This window comes from Ptiloglossa arizonensis, chromosome 2, assembly GCF_051014685.1.
Source record: "Ptiloglossa arizonensis isolate GNS036 chromosome 2, iyPtiAriz1_principal, whole genome shotgun sequence".
Taxonomy (NCBI): domain Eukaryota; kingdom Metazoa; phylum Arthropoda; class Insecta; order Hymenoptera; family Colletidae; genus Ptiloglossa; species Ptiloglossa arizonensis.
The window spans coordinates 25841922-25869620 of NC_135049.1; the positions used below are offsets into that span (position 1 = coordinate 25841922).

At 45.4% G+C, this 27699-nt stretch overlaps 2 protein-coding genes and 1 long non-coding RNA gene across 17 annotated transcripts in view; 2 read left to right on the plus strand and 1 right to left on the minus strand.

Annotated features, from left to right (window-relative positions):
• LOC143143808 (85/88 kDa calcium-independent phospholipase A2-like) lies at nt 1–3388 on the minus strand. The gene is made up of 3 exons (XM_076305522.1): nt 2776–3388; nt 2617–2707; nt 1–2334 (listed from the first exon to the last, which is right to left on the minus strand). Exons 1-3 carry the CDS (start codon nt 2997–2999, stop codon nt 262–264), a joined length of 2388 nt encoding a protein of 795 aa, XP_076161637.1. The 5' UTR covers nt 3000–3388; the 3' UTR covers nt 1–261.
• On the plus strand, nt 3348–5415 carry LOC143143811 (uncharacterized). Of its 2 annotated transcripts, none has more exons than XR_012991252.1 (4): nt 3348–3642; nt 3889–4017; nt 4116–4252; nt 4433–5415. It is a non-coding gene; the product is annotated as an uncharacterized LOC143143811 (long non-coding RNA). The 2 variants fall into 2 exon arrangements; XR_012991253.1 differs by having other exon boundaries at nt 3349–3642; nt 3918–4017.
• Nucleotides 5416–9916: 4501 nt separating this feature from the next.
• The window catches only part of Sei (potassium voltage-gated channel seizure), a 136110-nt gene continuing 118327 nt past the window's right edge, over nt 9917–27699 (plus strand). For all 14 annotated transcript variants that reach the window (XM_076305041.1, XM_076305042.1, XM_076305047.1 and 11 more), the window contains exon 1: nt 9917–10051. In XM_076305041.1, the coding sequence (XP_076161156.1) occupies nt 9976–10051 (76 nt within the window). In that variant the 5' untranslated portion in view covers nt 9917–9975. The remainder of the gene's footprint in view (nt 10052–27699) is intronic.

Sequence of the window (27699 nt, forward strand, 5' to 3'; positions counted from 1 at the left end):
AAATAAAGAACACCAGTACGAATCAACGCATGGTGTTAGATCTGAAAAATATTTTTTTTGAAAAACAGATCAAATTCACAAGATACACGGTAAAGTACGTAAAAATGAATCGATCAAGAATTCGGTGTATTAACTTTTCGTGGACGACCCATAGTGTTACATATTTTAATATTCGCCATCCCCGAAGGGTTAACTAAATTAGTCTAATCATATGAGTCAACGACTCTTTTACTCTTTCAATACAGGTACTATATCAATTTTCTAGATACCGCTATAATCATCGCGATTTAACACAACAGCTAATTCGTTTATTTGAGACCTATTCGCGTGCATGAACGCTTTCGCGGTCCATATCATATCAGCCAGAACCTCGTCACTCTTTTCGTCCATGGCTATATTCTGCGACAATTGAGGATTAAATCTATAATAGGGCACTCCAATCATGGAGCACCAGTTTCTAGCACGGTCGACAACCCTTCCGTCGCAGGCAGTTGCCTGATCTACCAGCAGTTCCGCAAGAACCGATATACCCATGGCTATCTTCGCAGTATCCCATAGAGTCTCGGGTAGAAAAATATCAATGTCCTTCAATGGGCTAGTAGGTACCAGCCCTGTGCCAAGAGAGACAACCAAGGACAGAGGAGTGACTTTTTCGCGGCCAATAGCACCCAGAGCTAGATTGTACTCGTGAATCTCGGTCATGGCGTCCAAAGTTGGATTGTTCGCTATCAATCCACCGTCGAGGAATTTGCCAAAGGCTCGAAAGTACGAAGGAGCGGCACCGGTCGCCCTTGCCGCATGCCAAACCAATTGTTTGGTCGGTGACAAAGCAGCGCTGGATTCAGAGTTCTCGAAAATACGCAGTAGAGCACTCGGCGAATCATAGTTCCGAAATAAGTGAAGATCGACGGGTTTCTTATCCGCCAAGACACCGGTGATCATTATTTTTGGTTTTTTGAGATTCGACATAACCGCGGTCGCTCCCAAACTGTCCTTCAATACCTTCTCCAAACCTTCGCTACTGTACGGTCGGGATCCAACGAAAGCTTCCTCTTTGATTCGGAAGTAGAGTGCCTGGCATTCTCGCAAAGATTTGCCAGACGCGAGACCGAGAGCTAAAATTCCACCGGTCGACGTACCAGCGATCCAATCGAAACATTCTACGATTGGTTTCTTTAGAACCGACTCGATCTCCAGTAGAGTTTGCACGAGAACCAAACCGCGAATCCCGCCTCCGTCGAGACTGAGAAGTCGTCCGCCTTTGATCTGCTTGTTTCCCTGTGATGCCATCTTATCCATACCGGCGACATGAAGCATTTGGTCTAGAACTGTACGAGGAACAGCCTTGGGAGGCTGCGGTGGACCAATGCCAATGAAATTTTCATTGTGCTTGCAACCTTGATGGCAGTTCACCATATCTGGTGGACAACGCTGAGCTCCCACTGCGTCTAGAATGTACAGTATCTTCTGACCGTCGTTGCTCTCGATATTCACTCGGTGACGTGGCGTTTCCGACTTCCAATTTTCAGCATCGATATCCGCACCAAAGCCTATCAGAGTTTGAACTATAGGCAACGTACCTTCGGTAACCGCCAAATGCAACGGAGTATTGCCATCCTTGTCAACAATATTCACGGAAGCCATATGACTCAAAAGAGCCACTATACACGGTAATCGTTTCCTCATTGCCATTATATGTAAGGCCGTGCGTCCGTCAAAGTTCTGAGCATCTATATCACAATTCATTTCGATCAAAGCGTTAATAACTTCTCGACTTAGAGACCAGTGCAGTGGTGTGCCACCGAACTTCATATCATCGGAATGAAGAACATTTTGTTTACTGTGAAGTAGGTCCCTGACGTAACCCGGACTAGAAGGTTGTCCCTCGGAAGCAGGAATGTTGACATCTGCTCCAATCAGAAGAAGCGCTTTAACGCATTCTGGTTTATTATTGAGACACGCAACATGCATTGGCGTGTAACCATCACTGTTACGGCTATTCAGACAGTTTGGCAGATCCCCACCAAGAGCTAAAATTATTTCTTTGGTAGATAGGGCTGCGTAATGATACACAGTATTGGCACTATGATCTAAATGTTCCAAGGAACATTTAGCTTCTATCAGCATTTGTACCATACGCAGATTATTGGTTTGTACAGCAACTTGGAGAGGCGATATTCCTGTATTTGAATCTCCACTATTTATTTGGCTACTCACAGCATCATAAGTGAAAGCATTGTAAAGGGCTAAATGAGCCGCCAAATGTGCCAATGTCCAAGTAGGATTCTGTACTAAGGTGTCGCATAACTTTTGTATCTTACCCACGTTACATATCTGTATAATAAAATTGTAATAATTAGTAATCTAGAATGTTTTATGCCTTAATCCATTTGCCATCGAACTGGTTCCTAATAATCAATACAATTAACTTTGAATAAAATATTTATGCGGGGCTACTGAAGACATTAATAAGCACAGATAAAGATCTTATAATCTATCTATGTTTTGAATAAATGGATAAGGCTGCAATAGAATCTGACAGATAAGTAAAATACTGTTGACAGCAAATACATTGAGAAATTTCAGTGTATACCTGTGGAGACAACCACTAGTTACCTCGCGACAAATTTGTATAAGTAATGGAACTTTGTCTTTGTACATTAGGAAATGGATTTCTGCTTGCTCCTTATCGTCAGATCTGTATAAACTAGAAACATTTTAACAGATTTAGTATCGCAGTCTTTAAAATGGAACAGAACGTATCAAATTTGTTACCTATATGCTTGATATAATGTTTCTGTGCACGGTCTATGAAAGACGATCTCATACTTTTCGCAATCTTTTTTTCCAGGACCATAAAGTATAATACTATCCTCACGACAATGAATATGCCGATTACCGTATTGTTCAGGTTTGACATCTTGAACTAGGTTCGGCGGTACATCCGGATGTACAATATTTCGAAAAACATTGTTAGCAATCGTTCCCAACCAAGCCATAATGAATAATTTTTAGGTTACCAATGTGAACAATGCAACTTTCAATCGACCAACAAGACTGTTTCAACGATTCAGCACGTTGCATAAGTTGTTATTAGTCATTTCTTAGATTTAGATTGATGAATCGTAGGTACGCAAAAAAAGCAATGAAAATTACTAACAGAGTTGACAATCTTGAGATTAATCGCAAACAAAATATAGAATAAACATTTCATCTTACGGGGGTGGTATTCTAGGATCTGAATTATCGACCTTACAAAATACGAGTGATTTTGGGGCGACCTCTTCGTTTAAAAATGCGGATTTTGTAAACTGTATTCAAGCGAAGTATCAGTCAGCACATGTAAACATAGAAACCTCATTTTTGCAAGTACATCGTTGAAAACCTACTAACTTAGAAAATATTGTAACAAAAAGTTCCGTTTTCAAAATTATGTGTCTGTAAGTTTAATATCTTGGTTGTATTAGTATACATTGTATACTGCATTCCTTTCAAATAGGCCGTAGGAAAGACAGAAATCGAGACACGCGTCTCTCGAAGTAGTGGATAATCATTAGTTTTGGATTTTTCGGAAATTGTGAGCTGTTTTCACACGACGCATGTTTTTCCTGTTGGTTCAAAGATGCCATCAAATTAACGAAGGTTAGGAAATAGTTTACACTTCTACTCTCAGAACGAGTAGTTTAATATTTTATAGTACAACACGACTTGGATCGATTAATGTATTTCAAAATATGATCCCATTTAACACATCGAGTGTCGCGCGAACCGACATGTTTTACTTTCTGTTTAAACTGTTTTGATAATTTCGTATAAAAAAATAATAGTATCATGAAATGTATTATAGTAAGTAGATCGTAAAAGTACGGTAATAATGTACATTTCCAGTGATGCTATAAAAATCCTTACTTATCCAGCGCCATATTGAATTTCCCTCACCACTATCGTACTAACACGTACCATGTACGAAAATTTGGTACTTTGGACAACGTCGGAGAATCGAGTTAGTAAGCAAGTGTAAGGTTTAAAAAAAAAAACACAAAAACGAAATTATAAAAAATACACTAATAATTGACCAACTTGAATAAAAGCATAATTATGCTGGGTAACTTTAGGGAATTATCAACAGTCTCGTTCAACGAAGCAGATAGGACTCCCATTCCAGGAACAAGTTAACCTTACAAAAATCACTATTAGAGAGGAACGAAGCCGGTAACGGTCTTCCACGAACGGAACAAAGATTTACGACAAGGTCAGTGACTTTCATAATCGAATTACAAACTGTGACTCGAGCAAGAAAGAACGAATAATATTGGTTAGGTTGAGGTTAGGATATTTTCGAAATACGTACGAATATCTACTCAGGAGGACAGAGCCACGTATCTGTCATAAATCGGTAACGGTCCAACATCTATTTGAATTGCCATTGCAGAAACAGAATCTATCCGGACACGACTCTGACTTCCAGGAACGCACGAAGAAGACTATCTACTATCTAATTGAGCCAAACAGGTTTTAACGCGGGAGGTCTTATCCAAAAGGTAGTATCGCGAGGAGTGCTACCTTGGTACAATAAAAGGATAAGAAATTTGGTTGGAAAAAATTATTATTCTATACGCTAATAGTAATTATGCGTACAAAAAATAAAAAGTTAAACGTTAAACTTTATCGAGAAAAAAAAATCGTACATAAAAATATACAGTATAGATAGATCGAATTAACTTTTCCAGAAAAATTGAATCGATATTTTCTCATGCTGTTCGTATCGTTGTTTTTAATCGATCTTTGGTCGATGTTTCACGTTTATTCGCTCGTAATTTCAATTCGCGTCGAACATGCTCGATTATATTTAAATAAAGCGATCCAGCTAGGTGCGAATAACTTTAGGACAACTGTATAACAGCTATTCTCGAACGATTCGTGTTTTGGATTCTTGTCACCGTAAAACACATTATCTTGTTAGCGAGTTTTCAAGATATTTAAATAATACCACTTGTCCATATTTTCCTTAACGATTTCTAAATTTCTAATTCCCACCGATGAAACACAACCCTGTATCTTAACACCGTCTCAATAGTTGGATCAAAGTTTCGTATTCTCCAGTTTCCGCCAAATTTTTATTTTACCATTATTTACGAACAAATTAATTTTGCTTTCATTCAAAGAGCTGACATTTTTCCAAAAACTATAATCTTTATCGACAACGTTCAGCGAATTCTAATCATTATTTTCTATTCCTAATACTTATAGCGGCTTTGATCGGGCTATACGACCGTGATATTCGTATCTTATCACGCGAAGTAACGACGCACTCGTTAGTTTATTAGTTTTTAACAAAGAACGAGTCGAAGTTTTCAACGAAGAACGCGAGCGTAGAAAATGTATTTGCCGAGCGAGTTTTGGCGCTGTCTTCTTCGATTTCTCGCGCGCATTGGAAATTCCAGTGAGAAATAAAGTTACGTTCCGTCGGTGACATCGTGTACGTAAATATTAATTTTTTACGCGCACTTTCATCTTATCGGATATTTCTAAGAACACGACGTATCGACGAGACCGTGTTACGGTTGTCGTCGTTCGCGTACGATTTCTCGATATTTAATTCATCGATTCGAACGAGTTCGATTTATCCGCGATCGATCACGAAGAACGGTACCACGGTAAAATGGCTCTACGCTCGTACCGACCGTTGCGTGTCACGAGTTTGCGTTTCCTCGCGTTCGAACGATTTCTTCGAGATGCAATGTTTCAACGGAAGGTGTCAAAATAATCGAGGCTGACGGAACGCTATCGATAGACGATATCGATAACTAATCGGGAATCTCGCAAATCGCGTTAGACGAATCGTAGAAGCAACCGCGACGTGGAAAGTCGTAACGCGTTCAATCGTGGGTAGAAAATTTCTTTTTCGATCGTTGGCGAAGTTTCGGTGTTATCAACGACGGAAAATGAGACAAAAATGGCGCCAGTGGATGTCAACGAATACCGTGCTAAATCGATACGATCGTGGTCGTTCGTGGCTGGTTGTTTCGATATTTCACACTTTTCAACGTAGAAACCGCCAATTAACCTCGATGATCCGCGAAATGGTATCCGGTCGGCAAAAACGGTAACCGTTTGTCTCGACGACAGCTAATTTACACCCGTGAGCGCGTTCTTTGTCGGAAGGCGATCGTTCGCAACGATTTATAATTAACCTTGCGTTCGAGCGCGAGGTACAACGAAACGTAGAGAGGGAACGGTTAAACGAAAAGAGAGGACACGTTGCACGAGTGACGGATCGACCGGCAATGCGCGTTGCGATCGAAACGAAACAAACGAAACTGCCACGGTTGGTAACGATTTCGTATTTTCCGAAACATCGCCGTCCAATCCCCTTCCGCTGTTAAATATCGAACGATCTTTCAACGACGCGTACGGTACAGTCTCGAGAGCAACGTTTCATTTTCGATTCGATTCGCTACTCGGTAATTCCTCGTCCATCGAGATCCCCGTTGCGACGCGTTGCGATCGTTGACGATCGCTTCGCCGATACTTGTTCAATTTTTTGTTCAGGAACTCGTGACCGACCGGGACGGTTCTCGCGGCGATCGTTCGTCCGCGCACGGTATCGAGATCCTCGAGGCATCGTCGTCCCGTTGCGTTCGTACCGCGTCCTTCGTCGAAGCGATCGCGTACGAACAGTGGCGAAAATCGGCGCGAGAATTCGATCGGTTCCGCTCGCCAAGAAATCCAGATTATCCGCGACTCGTCGTTGGCCGGTGGCCGGTGTCCGGTGGCCGGTGGATCGGTGTGGATTCCAGTCGGCGGAACGAGGACGACACGGTGCAGAAAGGGACGCGGGACCTTATCAATATTATCACTGGCTGGCGAGGGGGCTACGATAGGGCGGCGTAATCGGGTGGTGTGGGACGTTGGTGGGGACTCGGTTACGTATCACGCAGGCGCGAGCCGACGACCCCCCTAACCTACCGTCGTCGCCGGCGTCGTCCTCCTCGTCGTCGTCGTCGTCGCCGTCGCCGAGAGAGACGTCGGCCCGTCGTGCCTCCTCGTATTTTCAGTACCGACCGAACGACGGCGACTAACCAAACCACGGAACAATCCCTCCCGGAAGAAGAAGCCACCGTTCGCGTAGATCGTCTCTTCGCTCGGCACGCGGCATTGTGACGGCTCTCGACGCCGGTAAATTCGCACCGATCAAAAGCCAGCAGCACGCGGGAAAGCAACAGTGTTCGCCGACCTGGCACGAGCGGTTACCTACCACCAGTGCCGGCTTCGAATGGGACCGTTCACCGACGGAACCGTCGCACGCACCGGATACCCTCGCGGGGAACGATCGTACGTACAGTGACGCAGGAACCTCGATCTCGTTACTCGTCCGCGAGGCGTGGCGAACGAACACGCTCCGAGGGAACGAGCGATACGGAGCTACGGGGACCTTTCGCCTGTGAACGCTGGAGGCTTCTATCGTTCGTTTTCGTCGTCGATGATCCCTACCGAGGAGAAACAACAACGGCAGCGACGACAACACCACCAGCCACCGTGAACGAACGAAACGAATCGAACGAACGAACCGGGGAAAGTTGTTACGGTGCTTTCGGTGGGCAGTGTCAGTGGCCGTCGCCAACAGGTTACACGAGCCGATGAGTATTTCGAGAAATATCGGGGAGTAGTCGTAAGAGCCCGCTCGCTCGCTCGCGTTGCCAGTTATTGTCGCGGAGAATGAAGAAGAAGTACAAAAATAACTGTCCCTGAGCTCGTCGCTGAAAATGCACAACCGGATCACCCCCGCGAAGCAGGACACTCGATTCAGGGTAGCGTGCCGCGTTACGGGCTACTCCTAACACGCTGGAAACGGGGATCGACGTTCGAAACCTCTAACCACCAACGAACGAACGAACGAACAGATCGGCCGAGATTCGTTTACGTGTAAACGCGAACGCGAACGCGTACAACCACCACGTGCCTTTCTTCTCGCATTCGAGACACACGCGTCCATCTTTCTCGGCTTCCGCACCCGTTGGTTCGTTTCTTTCTCTCTCTCTCTCTCTCTCTCTCTCTCTCTCTCTCTCTCTCTCTCTCTCTCTCTCTCTCTCTCTCTCTTTTTTCTCTCTCTTTTTTTTTTCGTTCTTCCCTACCCCCGTTCCCTCTCCGCCATCCCCTCTCTCCGCCCCGTCGGCCCCCACCACTCCGTCCCCCATCGAATCGGCCATGACACTCGCAATTTTTTACCTTCCCACGATCGACGATCTCGCGGGCGAGAAACAGGTGACGGCGTACGGGCACTCGGTGGCGTGTCATCGTTGAACTCGTGGCATCGACGGCAGCGCACACGTTCCTCGACGTATACACATATATACACACACACACACACGGACACGTACACATACACGCATACGTACGTAGACACAGGCCACGGCGACCGACTCGTAGAAATGTCCGCACAATGCGCGTCTCCGAGACGTCGTCCGCTGTTCGTTACTCCGGATGCAGAGAAGTTTGACTTGGAGACGACGAGGTCGAGTCTCCTCCGTATCCTCCGCGAGTCGTCCGTCGCCGAGAAGAAGGTGCGGTTACCACGGCCGCGATCAACGAGACAGCTTTCCAATTTCTGCGAAGACGTCGAAGCGCGTTCCACGAGACGCGTCGTTGTCCTTTGGTCCTGGTGAAACGACACGAGGAGGAACGAGAGGAACAAGAAGAAGAAGAAGAAGAAGAAGAAGAAGAAGAGGAAAAAGAAAAAGAAGAGGAGGAACGAGGAGCACACCGTGAATACCGTGCGGGAAGTGTCGTTGGTGTTCGAGGTGGACCGTAACGGTGGTACCGAGCCAGAAGGGTGGGAAAGGGTGTCGTATCGGGGACGAATCGAGTTACGCGCGAATCCTCGAACCCGTAACCCACGTTTCCCAGATTCGTCGTTCCAGGTACCCTGTACCGGTATCTCGTGGGAACGTAACGTGGCGCAGGGTGTATCGACTATAAATAGATGTTTTCTCGCGTGGATCGTACGTCTTGAGCCGAGCGGACATCCGAACAGAGATTATATATACGGTCGGGCCTCGTGACACGCACGTCGAGACGACGCGAGACGACGCGAGACCGACCGACCTTCCCCGTGTCCTTGGATACTCGACGAGTAGGATGAAACCATAAGTCACCGCTACGGGACCCCCACCCACCCCCTACCCCATTCCGCTGCTGCCGCGAGCGTACCTTTACTCGTATCTAGGGTAGAAAAGAGAACCGGGTCCAAAGGAAGTCGAGCAAAGACGTCCAGCCTTCTCGAGGAAAAGAAAAAGGGGACTTAAGCGCGTTGACTCTGTCCAGATACGTGTACCCGAATTTTCTACCATCGGCACACCAGGATACAACGATCGTCTCGCGCCGTACCAATAATTTAGGGGGACGCTCGGAGAGAACGCGAGCGCGGTAAACGCACCACGCGTCGTCTCAACCTTTAAGTGGAACTTCCTTGGTGGCCACTTCTCCTCGTTTACTATCCTCGATACTCTCCCTGACCCCGTCCCTACGTCCCCCATCCATCCATCCATCCAACCCTTTTTCTACGCAACGAGTCGAAAGCTGAACGAAAAGGAACAACGTCGTCCGATTAGCAACGAATCTTCTACCTTCTACTTTCTCGTTCTTCGTTTCGTTGATACTTTTTTCTTCAAACACCCACTCCTCCCACCCCTCCACCCACACCCCCGTTCCGTTTCTCGCCCTACGAAAAGAACCGCGCAGCGCTCGGAGAACGAACTGTGACGAGCCTCGCCGATTATTAGCTGGTGCTTCTCTCTGTCCTCGATAATCGTTATGCTCAACTCGTGCTGTGCTTTTTTCTACCGTGCTTGTACGCATGCTGCGAGTGTTTTCTCAGTGCTCTAGTGTTACGCGTTAATTATCACACAGGCTTAACGAGCCCTCGATCGAACGCCAAACGTCTCGTCGGCCCAGTTACCTGGGAATATTCCTGAGATGCCTGTTAGACGTGGTCACGTGGCGCCCAGGACAACAATCATCGAAACCATCATAAGGAAGTTCGACACCCACGGTGAGTAGTCGTTCGAGTTGTTCGTTTCACCCCCGTGTCGTTACCGGTGAAGAAATTTCACCAATCGTCGAGACGAGTGTCCCGTTTTCCACGATTCGATCGAATCGGGCTACCACCTTCGATACCGTGACTTCTTCTCGATCGTTGTTTTTTCGTTTTTCTCGTCTTTGGTAAGGTTCGATCGAGCGACGAGAAGGAAACAAAGAGACGATCGGTGAGCGTGCACGTTGACGAAACGTTTCGTCGAAACGGACGAAAGACACGGTTACGGATCAGAGCCCGGGTTCGAGCTCGATGCGATAAAATTATCGAAGGTTGTGTACAAAAATAAACGACAGAGGTCGATACCGTCGAATAAAGAGAGCCGGGAACTGTCGATTGAATAAATTGTGCACGTTGCGCGTCTCGGTTTCCGTCGATGTACCAACGATTTCTTCTTTTCTGTAAATTATTTCGAGGAGGAACTATACCGTGTCGTTAATTGGGAGAGTAACGAACGCGAGGGGGTGCCATCGAACGAATCGATCGGATGTAAAGAGAGAATCGTGAGAATCGTCTGGGCAACGAGAATTTCGAGAAAAAACGAGGGAACGAGTTTCAAAGTCGAAATTTTCCAATCTTTCGGTAAACGAGCCTTCGAACGATAGCAGATTGTATCGTAGAACAGCGAACAATTGTTCGGACAAACGGATCGTAACTGGTACGGTTTGTTTACGCACTTGGAACGAAGGAATTGTTCGCTCGTCTCGATTTTTCTAAAAGTTAAGAAACCTTAAAATTGACTCGTTAACCGAGACACCGGTTGTCCTCGGTTCGGTTCAGTTTCGCGTCTGTACGTCGCTCGCAATTGTGCCCGCGCCATTACGAAACAAGGTAACTAGTCGAGAAACTACTTATCGCAATTATTTTCAACTCGGTCATCTTTTTCCCATTACGTGTCTATTTAATTAACGAGATACGTTCGACGCGTCATTCGTCTCTGGCAACAGAAATGGGTTAAGGGGAACGCGGTACCATCGTTAAGCAGAAACGTGGACAATGTTGAGTAATTTTCGTTTACAATTAGTCGCGGATTCTACAAAGATTCGCCGGCAGGTACGACCGAGCGCGAATCTTTTTTCGTTGCGTAAAAATTGCGGATCTTTCGTTCTCGATCGATCTCGAATGTTACGAGTTTACGTGCACGTGCTCGTTGCCGAGTTTGTTTTTCATTAATTCATCACGTGCTGTTTACACGTAGATCAAACATCGATAAAAGGCACTCGCGTAATGGAATATTTTATTTAAAAGTGGACGATCTATTTCACAGTTCGACGTCCACTCGTAGACCGTTTGTAATGGCTCGCGTTCGAAATCGTTTGCGCTTTTCTATTTCCGTTTATACATTCGATCGGACCATCGGGATAAACCCTAACGAATTATGGAGAAATTTTCATTTATATTACGACTCGTTCGAACGATGAAAATATTACGAGGGAAAGTCAGTTATGGAAAAAGTTACGAAAAGTTGCTCGTCCGTCTATAAACTTTACGAATTTCCCGAACAGAAAGGAATTTATTCGAAATCGATAAATTCTGCCCCTCGGTTTGATTTTCCTTCAAATTTTTCGCACTCGTAGATCCGTGTAGTCGTTGCAAATCCCCCTTTAAATTTCCCACCAAGTTTATAGGGGAAGTGCCGCTCGACGAAGATCCTAAATAAATATGAACGATCGAAGATACTTTAACGAGCCCTCCACCGAAGGCTATTATTTCGCACGATTTATTCGATCGAAAGAAATTCGCATTAACGGTTGCATCGCAACGATAACTGATACCATCTCGATTGCATCTATATCGAACCTTTTTAACGTCCTTTCGGACGACACGAGAATCGATCGCGATTTATACGCTACCTGTGAAATTTGTCGATCCAAAAATAACGCAAATAATGCGTCGAGAAGATCCGAAAACGTAATTATCTCCAGGTCTATGCTTTACCGGGTAACGCTATTTACGTACACTTCTACTCGAGATCCTCTTCGTCCCAATCGTCTGCAGCCGGTTTTGTACACGGAAATGGATATTTGCAACGTTTATTTAGCAATACGGATGATCCCGAAGTGGTAGCTTTAATCTCGAAACGATTAAATATTCCAAATGTGAAATAAAAGGACACGGTTCAATTGGAAAGAACTCTCGAATTACAAATAAAAAGATCTCTCGAAATTGTAAAGAAAATTCACCACGTGGATTGTTATCGATCGTACGACCGAAACCGAGAAAATTTCGAGCGAATCCGATGTCGAGCGAAGGGCTTGGAATTTCGTTAATTTCGAATAAAGTCCTTTGCGTCGTCCATTTGTAACGCGTTTGTCGACGTCTTTGATTCGATTGTACGCTTGAAACGGTGCGGTAACGTCGAATACCAAAAGACGAAAACTACAATGGAAGTACGGAAGCTATTGATTTTTCACCGTAAGCGAGGAAAATCTTAACGCGCAGTTGCAAAATTCGTACGTGGATAATCGAGACGCGGGAATCGAACACGATGGAAAGTGTACTCGGAATTCGGCGACACCGTGTCGCGAACGATGAATAATTAGAAAACGAACGATAGAAATAAACATTCGACGATCATTTCGCGCAACGTGCACGTTACGAACGATTCGAGCTTTGTCGGGTTTTCGCGCGCGTGCTTCGTCGATATTGTAAGCTCCCAAGTGTTACGCGGTGACATTGGATCCTCTTGTAAGTTCGTGTCGCGCGGTGTGTTTGTACTTCTCGCGATACGTTTCGTAAACGCAGAGAGCTCGAAGAACTTGGTCGAGGAAACGGTTGTGCTTCGATTTGGTCCGTGGATGACGTTCGAAAGCCACGAATCGTCGAGTTGCGAGAATTTTGTAATCGATGAAGCAACGAGCGCGAGCACGGCGACAATCGCAGCGAATAACATTTTCGTCGATCACCGGGGAGAAGTTATTTTTCATCGGCTCGTGCGCGCGGAAAACGGTTCGATGGTTTTCGAAAGTGAAACTTTAATCTCGAAGACGAGCCGCGAAACGAACCAAGACAGAGTTTGACGATCCGACGAACGAAACGTGGAATTTGACGTGTTAAACGCGTGAAAATCGTGCGTGGATAGACATCGGAGGGTAAACGGGAACGATGCCAAAGCTGGACGTACGTTAGCTTTACAGGTAAGATTAAAAATATTACTTTATACGGTTGAGAAATAAACGGCAGGAACTTACGGGACGATCTAATACATTATGGACCTAATTTGTCGATCGTGTCCATGGAGTATTATGTCCTTACACCGGTGTTGAAACGATCCGATACGAATGTACAATATTGTACCGGGTCTATTATTCCCCGAAGGCCAAGTGAACAACTACAATTATTCGAAGAATAATTTAAAAAGACGTTAGCCGTAGAACGAGGATAAGTGGGCACACGGTGGATACTCTAAAAATTTAGTAGAATCGATCGAAAACAACAGCCCGAACAATAGAAAATCGTAAAAGATACGTTGAAAAATATTCACTTTACGTTTGCCCGTAAGTAGGGTTTGTTTCGAAAGTAAAGATACACGAACGATTCCTATTGTGGCGTTTCTTTTGTGTGTCCACATTATGCATACTTGCGAACACCGCTTTTGTTATTATTCCGAGAAACGCTGGACTTTTATACCGTATCGTAACAGTAGTAATGGAGACGGAACGATTCCGTATCGATTATTCGTACTTACGTAATGTATTCCATGGTGACTAACGCCCGAGCGAGTTTAACGAACGATTTTCGGTGCGAACGACTGTACGTTAATCGCGTTAACGCGACGTTCGAGCCACCAATCTAATAAAGCGAAATTGATTCCGCCGTTTATTCTCGGGAGTCCGTTGACGCTTCTTTTCATAATATCCGGGATTGTGGAAAGTTTAATGAAAGTTTCTCGAGTGGCGGGCGCCGTTTCCTTTTCCACGGGAAAAGATTAAAATAAAGTTAGCGGCTACGTAGGATCGTCGTTCCGACCGGCTCGATATAATCGAAGTTTTTCCAAGTGCTCTACCTGGGATATGGAACGAGCAGGCATCGAGCCAGAACTCCGTTTTCAATATTATTTAAAACATCTCGACGGAGGCGAGGGTTTACGGTGGGGGTGGGCTCGGTTAAACGGAGGAAAGGGGTAGTTCTGTTTCACAATGGGACAATGCATGTCACTGGCAATATCACTCGAGGCATGCCCGAAGTCCTTGCAAGGGAACGGACCTGGAGAAAACCGACAGGGTTGGGGCTTTGGATTGATTGTACAGAAACGAAGGAGAAGCCGGCGATTTCTTTCGCATTGTCGCGATTCACTGACGTCAGTTTCCTCAAGGAAGATTAGTCGTCGCGGTGAATTTCTTACGCGGATTCCCGGCGAACTTGACAATCGGTCTCGACTCCGTTCGAGAACCCTCGTCTGTTTATCGTTTCCGTTGAGAGCATCGTTGGCCGACCCAACCGTCCCCCTTGTTACGTTCCCTCGCAATTAAATATAGCCAAACAGGAGGAATGCCAATTAACGACCGTCTCCTTGCGTCATAGCTGTGTTTCTAATTTAGCTTCCTTGTGTTTCGTATAAAAAGATTTCGCCGATCTTCCAAAAGAATACGGCGCGTGTTCTCCCGGTTTCGTTGCATCTGGTAAAAATGGTTCGGTTCGCGGATTTATTTATCTAGAATTTCTACGTAACTGGAGGAATCGTTGTCTCCGCGCGAACGATGGTTCGGTTCGCGGGGTGCACGAATCGCGCAATAATCCCGGAGAGATTTCCCCGTTAAACAATTTCGCGAAACGATTGAATTAGAGACGAGAGTCGATTAACCGTGAATCGCGTTTTAATTTATCGGAGATTTAAAAGAGAAGAGACCGATCGAAACGAACGTTCGCTTTGCATTCCCGTTGATTAATTCACCTTCTGCATCGAGCAACGTACAAGGAAGTAGGGATCGCGTCAATAACAAGACGGATGGTCTTTGTTCGTGCCTTCGCGCGGAAGAAAGTTAAACTAATAGCGTCCGAATAAAAAAGGCCGTTTGAAAAATCTTGCCTCGGTGGCGCGGTTCTGTTGCATGTCTGCCGGGGGAGGGGGGAGGGGGGGGGGGGGGGGGGGGACCAAAAAAACAGTGTGCACCGAAGAATTTGCGTGGCGGTGACGTGCCAACAAAGACCATAAGTCGATGATAAAGTGCCGAACTCGCATTTTTAGCTTCGTGTCTTACCACCTTAAATGCGCTCCCTCTCTTCGTCTTCGATCTGTGCAACTTTTTGCGGTTAATTCGGAGCGCAGCGCGCGGCGTGGACGCGCAATAATCGAGCGTGGTCGAGCTCGACGTCGGTTCGTTGTCGAAACAGAACGAAACTTTTCATCGTGGGTGAGATCTCCGAATCGAAATTCGTTTCCATGATCGTCGACGATCGACACGTATTCGCCAACTCACCGAGACACGAGTGCATTCGCAGTGGAGCTCGCGCGGATTAAGTGCTACGAAAGAGCCCCTAATTCTTCGCCCGAAGGATCGTCCGGTGCCAAAAGATACGATTCTCGGGAAAACATTTTGTCGCGTCGATGATAAAACTCGTCGAAACGTTGGAATTTTTGAAAGGGACGATCGCGACCCAGTTCGCGGAAACTTGTCGCGTTTAGGTGTACGTTTGTCGTTACGATGAATTCGGTGCACGTTTAATGCAATCGCGAGGGCAATGTTAGCGACATCGACGAGTCGCGCAATCATCGTGCAACCGACCGACTCCTGCTGTTCGTCGATTAATCGTTATCGATGGATCGTCGATGTTCCGATTAACGATTGTCTTCGTTCCTGCGGCAGAACCTCGATAATCCGAACACCGTTTGCGCAAACTTTGGTCAATCGAGGCTCGATCAACCGAACGTTGTTTAGTCGAATTTCGGTGAACCGTAGATCGTTAAAACAACGCCGTTCAATGAACGTTTCTCCGCTCGTATTCTCTCGTATACTTTGAAAGATGAACGAGAACATGGCGACGCAATTTTACATAACATGTCGCAGCGTCGAAAAGGCGAACGGAAAACGATAACACTGATCGCGCGGGGCTCGATGAAATTATAGAAATAGTTGTCGCGAGCCGCGGGGACGACCAACAAGAAGAAGACAATTGTAATAGAATTTTTCCACATCACCGAGCATTTCCACCGTTGTAGAAATAGTTTTGAAACAGTATCCGACCTAAATAAAAAGTAATTCCGTACGAAGCAACGATATTAAGAAGTGTATATATATATATGTATCGATCGGTAGATGAGAAAGATTGGAAAATGAGAATGGAGAGTCTACAGCTTTTTGGCTTACTTCGACCGTAGAATATTCCTCGACGAACGATCCCTTCTCTCTGTGAGGAACCAATTGTTCGATTATTTGCAAGAATCGATTATCCGAATATTGTGCTCTCAATTGGTCCGGACGATCGAGATTGTACCGTGTTTCGTCGCGATCTGCCCGGTTTCCTTGCTCTTTGCCCGCTTAATTCGTTTCGTGGTTTTTCCGCGCGAAAATTTCAACCGGATTTCTATAAGCATCCAAACGGAAAAACGAGTCGATGAGGTTGAGTATCATCGTTCGTTGACAAAAGCCGCGGCTGTCGTACAGAAGGGCGCGCGGTAATAGGTATTAACGCGATAAATTCTTGGGAAACCTTTGGAACGCCAATTTATATAATAAAAAATATGTATGCCAGCCCCTTCAGGGTGGGCTTTTGTCCCAGTGGCATTGCTGTCCGTCAAGCCTTGGCTTCTAATCTGACGTCCTCTCTATAGCACGGTACATCCAACCGCGTTCACTCATTTTTTTTTTTTTTTCCCTTCCACCTTTCTCCGCTCCTTCCTCATCAGCCAGCCATCTTTTCGATACTCTTCAGCTGTCCGCTTGTATCGTAATCGAATACGACGTTCGAGGGCAATCTATCTCGCACGCAAATACCGACAAATTGCATCTGCGAGCCTTGAAAAAGCTAAATAGTTTCTAACGACGACTGCGTAATCGATTAAAACGTTTCTAACGCGAACGTTTCTTACGCGAGTGACAAACGAGCTCCGCCGACTGCTCCTTGGACGAGTCGAACCCTTTGTACCGTTCGAAATGGTGATCCGGTACGAAAAACAGGACGTGGAAAAGCCGGAGCGTGTACGCTTTCCTCGCAAAACGCAACCACCGCTTCGGAATTAATTCATCTTTCCTCGAACGTTTCAAAACCGCGTTCTTCGACGAACCGGTGTAACGAGACGAGGGTCCAGCGAGTTCATCTATCGATTTCGATAGTTTTTCGATCGTTGAGAATTTCTCTATCGTGTAAAGATTTGGATGATCGTTTCTCTTTAGCTTCTTCCTTTAGTATAGAAAATCTCGTTCGTCGCGTTAATTATTGTATCGGATTTAAGGCGGGCCGTAGTTAACATTTCAACATCGTAATCCAGGAAAGCGTTTCTAGAACGAGTGATAAAATCAAACACTATTGTATATACGCACGTGGAACAATCTGAAAGAAAATTTCGACGCAAGATTACGCGAACCTACAGAGTGTCGACGAGAGTTCCGTTGTCCAGAGATCACTGCAAGATTAATAATCGTAATATTGAACGGGACAATTTCGCAACATTCAACACTGAACAGAATTATCGCGAAAGATTAACACCTGAAACGACACAAGTATCAAATACTTCGAACAACGTAACGATTTGCAAAATGGTGCTTGAAAATTGTCCCGTTGAACATTCTCGGACACCGTTGCACTCGTTCTCATCGTGGAACGATATTCCCCAAATATACGAGCTACAGTTATCGAATTCAAGTCGCTCGGACGCGCGACAATGTTTATTTTTAATTTTAAGGGGATCGTTCAGGTGTAAATTTTCCTTTACGTTCTTCGAGTTCTTGGAATCGAAGTCTCGATCGTACAGTTAACCTCAGAATAAATAGACTGTACATAATAACTTCCATAACTCGTACCAGTTACGTAACTACCAAAAATAATTCGAATCTTCGCGGTGAGATTGGACACCGATGACATCATTTTGTACACGAGATACGTCCAAGTACCATTGCGTTTTCTGTGTTACGAGAAAGTTTCCTTTCTCCTTTTCGATTCTTTCGTTGCATCGTACCGTACGTATTTCGAGTTCTTGCTCCGATTAGATATCCCGATCGCAGTACCGTGTAATTTTATTTTCCACTTTGGTAATGTTGCAACATTTCCGTAAACGAGCAGCTGGAAGGTCGAAACGTTGAAAATTTCAATGCGCATCGCGTTCGCTACGGTATCACGTTTCACCGGTGCCACGAACGATAACTAATCGCGTAAAATATTAACGACGAGAAGTTACAATCGGCTCGCGAGTATTTTCTCCGAAAAAGAGAAAAGAAGGAGGAAAAAAAAAAAAAAAGAAACGAAAGAAATTGTTGAACTGGCCGAGGCCGTCGGGTGTGCCTGCGAATTAAGATAAGGGTCCGGAAAAAGGAAGTTTCCGATATCGCGAAAGGTACGGGAGGGGAGGTCCGGAAGACTCGTGAAATTACATTCGAGCGGGTTCCGTTTCGATGTAAACAGAAATGTCGTTTGAAATACGGTCGGTTCAGGAAGCTAAGATTAGGGATAATCGTGTTATTAATCATGTTTAGGGGGTTATTCGTGTCAAGGACAGGTGGTTCGTTAAGCCCGCCCTGAATTGTGCTCACGCGTACACGACTCGGTCGAAAATGTGACACCAGGAACCTGGCACGAGCTTTCGTTTTCGTGTACGAAGCTATTAAAAGTCGACAATTGGTACCGCCGGTGCTTTAAATTGTACTTCGCGGCAGGAAGCTGATATCGTTGTTGTTGCTTATAAATTTCTCTTATCTCGTTCACCGTTTCATTTCTACCGTGTTGTAAAAACGGGTCCAACTTTTCCCGCGATCGTCAACGATACGGCAAATTCTTGCGGGATGTTCGCGAACGAGATTCGTTAACGAGAAACGTTACGTAAGATCTCGAACGTAAGATCGGTTTTTCGTCGCGCGTTGCTTCTCTCCGGAATTCGAACCGTTTGTAAAAATTCGTCGACGATAGTTCGTAAAGGAAATCTCTTTCGGTGCGGCGCGATCGTAACGAAAAGTTCTCGCGTTCGCGTGAATTCGACTCTCTAAATTTACAATCGATTTCCGGTGTTGCTACGGCGCCGAAAACTCGGGGAATATCGGTCTCCGGGAGAATCGTACGCTGGTCGAACGTCGATTCGATGTTCTTCTCTGGCGATCGGTCGTGTCGAGACGGTGGTTCGTAACAGCGCGGCGGGTACGAATTCATAAATTCCAATTGGATCGGTGATTCATCGACGTCAACGACGTCGACGACGACGACGACGACGATGGACCGGGGCCGGCTAGATCGGGACCTCGAGGAGCTCTCTGACCCACTTATCCCTTGACTCGCGTAGCGAAAATCGCGCGCCAAACGAAACGGAAGAAAGGCGTCGTTTGCGTCACGTGGCTTTCGCTATCTTCCACCGAGTATCTCTCTCGGACGTTGTCGCGTTCGCGGGGCCAGGAACCGATAACGACCGATCGTGGAATTCATCGAAACTGCAACGAATGTACACGCAACCCGTTTTCGTATCCACGTTTTCGCGTTTTTACTTGTCCGCGATGTTCCCTCCATTGCCATTTACGCGCGGCGTACGTGTACATAATCACGAGGATACGTGCGCTGCCGCGCGATAAATTCGTCCAGAAGCTTTGGGCTGCTGCCAGCATGGATATTTAAAATTCTCCGCGGTCCTCCACGAACCCCCTGGTTCTTTTTTTCTCGACCGTGGCGAAGGAGAAGGAGAGCCGACCAGCGAGGGGCCGAAGGAGGAGCAAGGTATCGCAATCTATGGATCTATCGATGCTAATGGATGGGTTCATCGAAGCGGTTGCCAATCGAACCGATTGCTATAATTACTCCGGCTTCGAATGCATTATTCACGGTCGTCGCTCGCGAGGAGGGACGCGATTATGAATAATTCGACGGCGTAGATTTTTTTCACCGGTGAAAATGTCGGTTATCGTCTCGTCGTTGTTACCAAATTCTCGGTAACCGCCTAACGGACGCGAGATCGAACGTTAAATTAAATATTCGATCAGTGGCGTTTTCGAACGAACGTTCGATCGCCGTCGGGGTAACTCGAAAGAGTCCTTTCGTTCGTTTTCAATTTCTGCATGGTCCCGGTGGTGGTTGATTTCGCGAGAAGCTTTCCACCGACGAACTTTACGGACCGTCCTCCCGAAATTGTTACACGAGCCGGGAAACTTGGAGCAAGACGTCCCGTAAAGGGTCGCCCCGTGATGCCCTTCGCTCGCAAAATTGCACAATACTCGTTGCTATTCGTGTTTGCGCGATGCACACTGGTATTTACTTTCTCTCGACCGACTCTCGACCGACTTTTAACGAAATGCACACCGTCTCCCTCGTTCTCAAAACGAAACGACGCTCGGAGATAACTCGAGACTAATTAAGCCCGGTCTTCGGACTAAATATTTTTCCAAGACGGGTTGCACGAAGATGGGTGGGTGGCTGGTTTCTCTACGTGCGATGGCCCGTAAGGTCGAAAGAGGAACGAATCGGTTGCCACGAATCCCGTAACCAGAGCACGGGAAACAGCCGCCAAAGATAATACGGAGAGCCGAGTCGAAGCAGGAAACATTCGGCAAATATTAAAGGCAATCTCGAGCGAGTCGACGCAGCGTATTTACGAACGTGGATTTGGAGGCACCAACAGGAACGACGGACTTTTCGATATCTTCGAGCGAGCCTTTCCACGGCCTTGATTCTGAGATTGTCCGTAAGCTGCGTTTCGCAGCTTTTACGCACGTACCCGTATTCGCGTATTTATTTCGTTTGGAAATACGCGCGGTGGTATTTTTAACCGTGTCGAAATATACAGGTGTGGTGTTCGTTCGAGCGGTTTCTTTTCCCTCTCGGCGGTGTAACTCGTCGTTTCGTCTCATTCCCGATTCCCCGGGGGCAAATTTTCCACAAACTCTCCCGCGACGCGAACGTGTGTACACTCGTTCCGCGGAAAGAGTCACGCGTCCCGGCGAAGAAGACGCGTTCTCTCGTCTCGCCTCGTCTCGTCTCGTCTCGTCTCCTCTCCTCTCGTCTCGCCTCGCCACCAATCGGGAGCTTAACGCCTGCGAGAGAGCTTTATTAGAATCGCGGGATCCGCGACGTGAAAATAGAATCGGAAACTGTTCTAGCTAAATCGGGAGCACCCGGTCCTTCGTCGATTTATCGTTGAATCGATTCCCCGGTACGATTTCGGTTTCTTTTCGCGCGACGAGCCGAACCGCGACACCGGATGGATCCCATCCGTTCGCGTTGTTCGATCGTTCGCACGACAGGGAAGAGATCATTAATTTTGAAACGTGTTACTCACCGTCGCGAGTGTACTCGCTGCTTCGAAGATCGCTTTGCAAAGCGTTGATCGAAACACGCCCTCGTTCCGTTCGCGGAACACCGACGTACGTATAAATAATCGTTGCTCGATGTCGATCGAATCGACCTTCGCTTCCGGTCGAAGAGTTCCGACGGTTTTTCGAACGACGTCGGGACGAGCGCAAAATCGTCCGTGCCCGCGACGTCCCGCGTGGCGTCCGTGATTTAACGTAGAACACATGCGTCGCTAAAATATCTTTCGAAATCGAGTACCGACTGGCCTAGGCACCATTCAAATTAGCGTTATAAATATCGCGCGATACCTCGCTGGAACCACTTTCGTCTACCGAGATACACGAAGGAATTCCTCGCCGAGAATCATCGCCAGGTGTCACCGAATTCTTCCGATCGAATTCGAAGCGGATCAATTTCGAACGAGCGATCGATCGATCGATCCGATTCTGTAAATTCGAACGCGTGTACACTTCGTCGAGTACGTCGAGATACTCGAATTCCACGACTAGAAATTTTCGAAGCACTCAACGCGACTAATTATCCCATTTCGTGGGATTCTCGCCGGTTCGGGGCTCCCCTTTGAGCGTCCAGCTGCGCGGTTTATTATTTTTCATTTTCTCGATGCTCCGCAGTCGATTTACAGCTCTTTGAAGATCCCACCCTTCGTTCGTACAGTGCACTTCTCGGTGCATTTGCAACACCACATGGTAACAATCGTTCGAAGCGTTGCCTCGCGCATCGGGGTCATGAAACCGGATGAATTCCCAGGCTTTATTGGCGATCAGCTTTAGAAGAATCACCGATAGGCTTATTTTTCTTGAAACGAAAATTGGCTATCGAAGAATACCTTCGCATTCGCGATTCTATGAGATGAAAATAAACCACGTTGAGCGTGAAATTTCACAGAAATCTCTATTCACCGATGTCCCGGCATTGAAAGCTAGAAGACCGTAATTATTCTTCGTGATTTTTATTTCAACGAGGATCTACACGTTTCCAATTTAACGCGATTCTCTGTCTTGAAACCGTGTCGATCGAATTTCGTCGCATTTCCATCCACGCTCCGTTTCGTACCGTTTCTACCGTATAGATGTATACTTTGTAATAAAAACGTTACTCGAAACGATATTTATGCGTGTAATTCTCAGTTGAAAGATTCGTTGATCAATTTTCTAAACTTCGAGTTGCTATAGATGGCAGATTATAGTGTGTACGCGTAAATAATTTTCAATGTAAACGTGTCCGAAACCGAAGGAAAATATTGTGGCAAGATTGGAGCGAAATTGGTCGAGGAATGCTAGACAAATTTTTGATTTCTCAATTTAAAAAATTAGAGTCAATCTAAGCTGCTAAATTTCGACTCACTTTTAAAATTTCCTTAATTCGCAATAGTATTCGTACTGACAAACAAACAGAAAATTCTCTTACCGATCATTATTCAGTATTTATTCAACTCGATAAGAAAACCTAACAAGTAATTCGATTCGAATTGAAAAATCAGTTGTTTAATTCGAATCAACGGTATGATAAGTCAGACCACGGCGTTATAGGTGAAATATTAAGTTTTGTATTTAAATGAACGTATATATTTATTGCTCTTTGACATCGACGTACACATCCATTAACGTAAGATCTTTCGATCTATGACTTACAGCTGTGAATTTATCGCGAGTCTATAGCTCGCGAAAAACACACCGAATCGTTTCTCTTGTACTTTGTTTGCATATCGCAAAAAATCAATCGTTCGTTTTTCGTATCCTCTTCGCGAACCTAATCTTTTCCACTTTCGACGCGTAAAATACACACGCGACACGCGGACCCATCGATAATGCTCGAAAGATGTTACGAATTAATCAAAAACAAACGTATCGACGAATCAAACAGGCTCAATTCGAGCAACAAAGTGCGATCAGATACGAGCGTAATTTTTTTAAACGTGACCCATTTATCGAGCTGATCTTTTTCGTCGGTGCATCGTCGAATTATCATTTTCCCTCTTAAATCTACGAAACCGATGAAACGCATTATGCACCGTGCGGCTTTATAAACCCGCTAATCCCGCGTGGTCTTAACGTTACATCGAACTTCTCAAAATTAGATTTTACCGCGTAACGGATCAACTGTTGCACTTCCGAACGAGAAAGTCGATCGCGTAATATCGCGGCAACGTTGAGAGCACCCGGTATTAATAACGCGATTGTAACAGTTTCGGGTATTCGTCAAAAGCTGTGGTCCGATTTGGATAGCGGTACAAATAAGGTAACCCGACCACTGTTTCGATCGTAATATCGATGTGTATTTACCAAAAGTGTCTGTTGACTTATCAACACCTACACGAAAATTTACCAAAAGTGTCCGTTGACTTATCGGTACCTACACGAAAATTTAGTAAAAGTGTCTGTTGACTTATCAACACCTACACGAAAATTTAGCAAAAGTGTCCGTTGACTTAGCAACACCTACACAAAAATTTACCGGAAGTGTCCGTTGAGTTATCGATACCTATACGAAACTTTACCAAAAGTGTCCGTTGACTTATCAACATCTACATGAAAATTTACCAAAAGTGTCTGTTGACTGATCAACACCTACACGAAAATTTACCAAAAGTGTCCGTTGAGTTATCAACACCTACACTAAAATTTACCAAAAGTGTTCTGTGACTTATCGACACCTACACGAAAATTTACCAAAAATGTCCGCTGACTTAGCAACACCTACACAAAAATTTACCAGAAGTGTCCGTTGAGTTATCGATACCTACACGAAAATTTACCAAAAGTGTCCGTTGACTTATCAACACCTACACGAAAATTTAGCAAAAGTGTTCTGTAACATATCGACGCGTAAAATTTCGCTGCGGTATTTTCATCGCGATCATTCGTTAAACTCGTAGAGTTAATCTTTCGCGATACGAATAGATTACGATTAATCTCGGTTCACCGATAGGATCGATCGGCCCGAACGCGCGGTCGGTTTACCGTCTCGTGACGCAGTTCCTCGAAATATTCCGATGCGTTGAGTTACGGGCTGCGGATTTTAAAACTGTCGTTCTTTCGTAGAACTTCTATTTTCTTCGACGACACGGGCGCACCGCAAGTGCGTTCTTGGCACGGGAAGCTCGCTGCATACTTGAACGGAGTCCCCGTGGACATCGGTTTAAAGAAACCGCACACGACGATGACTAACGTCACCGGGGGAGAAAGAAAAAGGAACATGGAAGGAAAGTTACCGGACCCATTCACATCCGACGATTCCAACGGGCCTCGTAATTCAACGAGCCCGCTCCACTTTCGCGACTCTTAAGTAGCGCGTCTCGATGGTACACACGTTGGCTGTATAAACGTACACGTGAACATCCGTGGGAGACGTCATCGGTTTTAACGCGATAATTCCAGCTTTCGTCTACTCGAGATAATCGTACTTTCGGAACTCGTTGTTTTTTTTCGTTCCAACGGTTTTATTTTCGCTCCGAGTATCGTAACGCGAGTTCCGCGAGCACGATCGAGTTAAACGATCGCGGAGATCGCGAAATTTTTCGCTGGAACTACCGTCGTGCGAAGCGAACGAGATTGCCCGGATAAAAAATATTGTTCCGATAACAAACAGGGAAGTGCGTGTAATAACAAACACGGGTTATACTCCGTTTGGATGTTTACGTAGAAATTCAATGTATTGAAAAAAAAGTAGGTCCATTGAAATATACGCGGAGGAATTTGTTCACCTCGAGTCACGATTCGTACAAATTACAGATTATATTACTCTTTTTATGAAACACACGATATCTACATCTCTCGCGTAGCTTTTATTCGCTATTACTAAAATTGTGTTTTTTTTCCTCTCCCCCTGCCGAGCGGTAAATAAAAAACGTAATCGGATTAACGGTCAACGATTACGATTACTGTATAATCAAGCCGGTGATTAATGATTACGATCGTCGAGCGATCGATAATTATGATTAACGAGGAACAGAAATAACGAGAGCGAATGTAACCATCGGACACGATTAACTCGTTGATCGTTAATCACGAAACGATTGAAACTTTTGATTATCATCGAATCGACGAGTTTGCAATAAAAAGCTGATGGAATTAAAAATTTGTTTGTTTTAGGTACGATAAACGGCGCGAAATTTATTTACATAAATAGAGACGACGTTTCGAGCGGTAAGTATTTCGGTCCGCTTCGGATCAAAATACTTGCCGGCCGAAACGTCGTCTTTATTTATGTAAATAAATGTTTTACCGTTTATCGCTACCAACGCCGACGTTTCTTTACGATGATAAAAAAAAAATCTAAAACGAGCCGGTAAAAAAAATAAAGTAACCTTTCGTCGAACGATCAGAAATTGTGCGTACAGTTTTACGATTATTACGAACGTCGATCGATTTTAAAAACGATCGCGAAACGATCGATTACCCTCCAACTTTTGTTCGGGGGTAGGAAACCGTGCGTAAGACCGATAACTCGAGTTCCACGATGAATCAAATTTCCTATGGAAAGCGGCATCATCGACAATTTTTGTCAAAGAGCAAACAAAGTCTCTCTGGAGCGCACTCGATGAGTATGCAAGGCGCTACTCAGCTTCCATACATTTTAAATAAGAGTGTAAACAGTGGCGGGGAATTTTTTTTTCGCTCGATACTCGAGCTACTTTTAATATCTTATCGTTGAAGTGGAAAATCGTCGATTCCCCGCGTTCTTTTTTTTCTTTTTCGAGGAAAATTTTTCGTCGTCGACTTTCAAGCTCCGCGCGCTCGGGTGTGCCGCTCGCGAAATATCGGGTCCCCATGGTGTGCGTTGTAATTCCGGCTTCTTAAAATTTCTGGTCCCGAAAGGATCGAAAAGAAGAAGAGAAAGGTGAACAAAAGGCCCTCGCCGTAGTTTCACGTGCAAACGCGTTACCCTCGCCCGAGTGATATTGCGATTCAACTACCCTCTTCGTTCTAGCACACTATCGACAGGTTGGAGGCGTTCCGTCTTCTTTCTTTTTTCTTTTTTCTCCCCTTCTCGCTTCTTTTTTTCTCATACACTTGTATCGCGACATCGGGAACCTCTTCGACCTGGGTCACAGCCGGACCACGGGCCGGTTCTATGTTTATACATAGGATGTTTAAACCGTACCGCGTGCGCGAATTTAACTTGAACGCGACGGCAAGGTCGCTCCAGCTTGTCACAACATTGCCAGGGGCCTAGCGTGACTCCATCGTATTTTCGGGTTTTCTGTAAGACGAATCGGCCACTCGTTTATCGTTCAAGGACTCCCGGAGGGATAAATCGAGAATCACCGTGGCGAGTATCGATGCCGGACGATTTACCATACGCGAAGTATAACCCGGTGGAGTTTAATTGAATTGGACGATCGTTTATAACAGCCGCGCGAAAGAATTAGTGGCAGGAAGCTTCTGGGAGATCTCTCGGTTTCGGTGTTGAATCGGTATACGTCCTTCTTTTGGGCTATTTACGACCCCGATGTTACAATTTATTACGAGAGAAAACATGTATCGTCGATCGTTACGTTTGTTTATTTAGTTTCATCGGGCGGAACAGCTTCACGAACAACCCGCAAAGTCCATAGCTCACGGTTGTCAAAATACACGATTATTTTAATTTCTCTCGAAGATCGTTCGCATTTAACGCGTACCATTCTAGAACCACTCAACGTTCTTCGCGTTGATTCGTAATTCGGTGTATTTCCTTCGGTTCAACGTCGAAAGTAATATTTTTCGATTTGGTTGAAACTTTGCGCGTTTCTGAAAATGTTACTTTACACGTTCGGGGAAGCAGTCGATGCCAAAGAGAAAATACCAAGCTGATTAAAAGATAGGAGAAATTGTATACGTAACTGTACAGACTGTGCGCATATCGCGTACATAAATCAGTCTTATCGTCTAACTCGCGACACCAATGGTATATCATCGACCATGAGACACAGAAGGAATGCTTAGGTAGCTCGGTCTGTGGAAAATTAAGGGACAACACGAATGGTAGAGAAATTGATTCTTGGATCTGGGAAGAGCCATCGATGTTCATGCATTTTTATCGCATTGTGTTTCACAGCGATTGTCGCATAAGAACGATCGAATCGCGTTAACGTTGGTTAACAACGGTTAACGTTGTTCCGATGGTTTCTCGGCTACGAATTTCCCAGCCATCGCCGTCTATTAGCGATCGAAATATCGTTA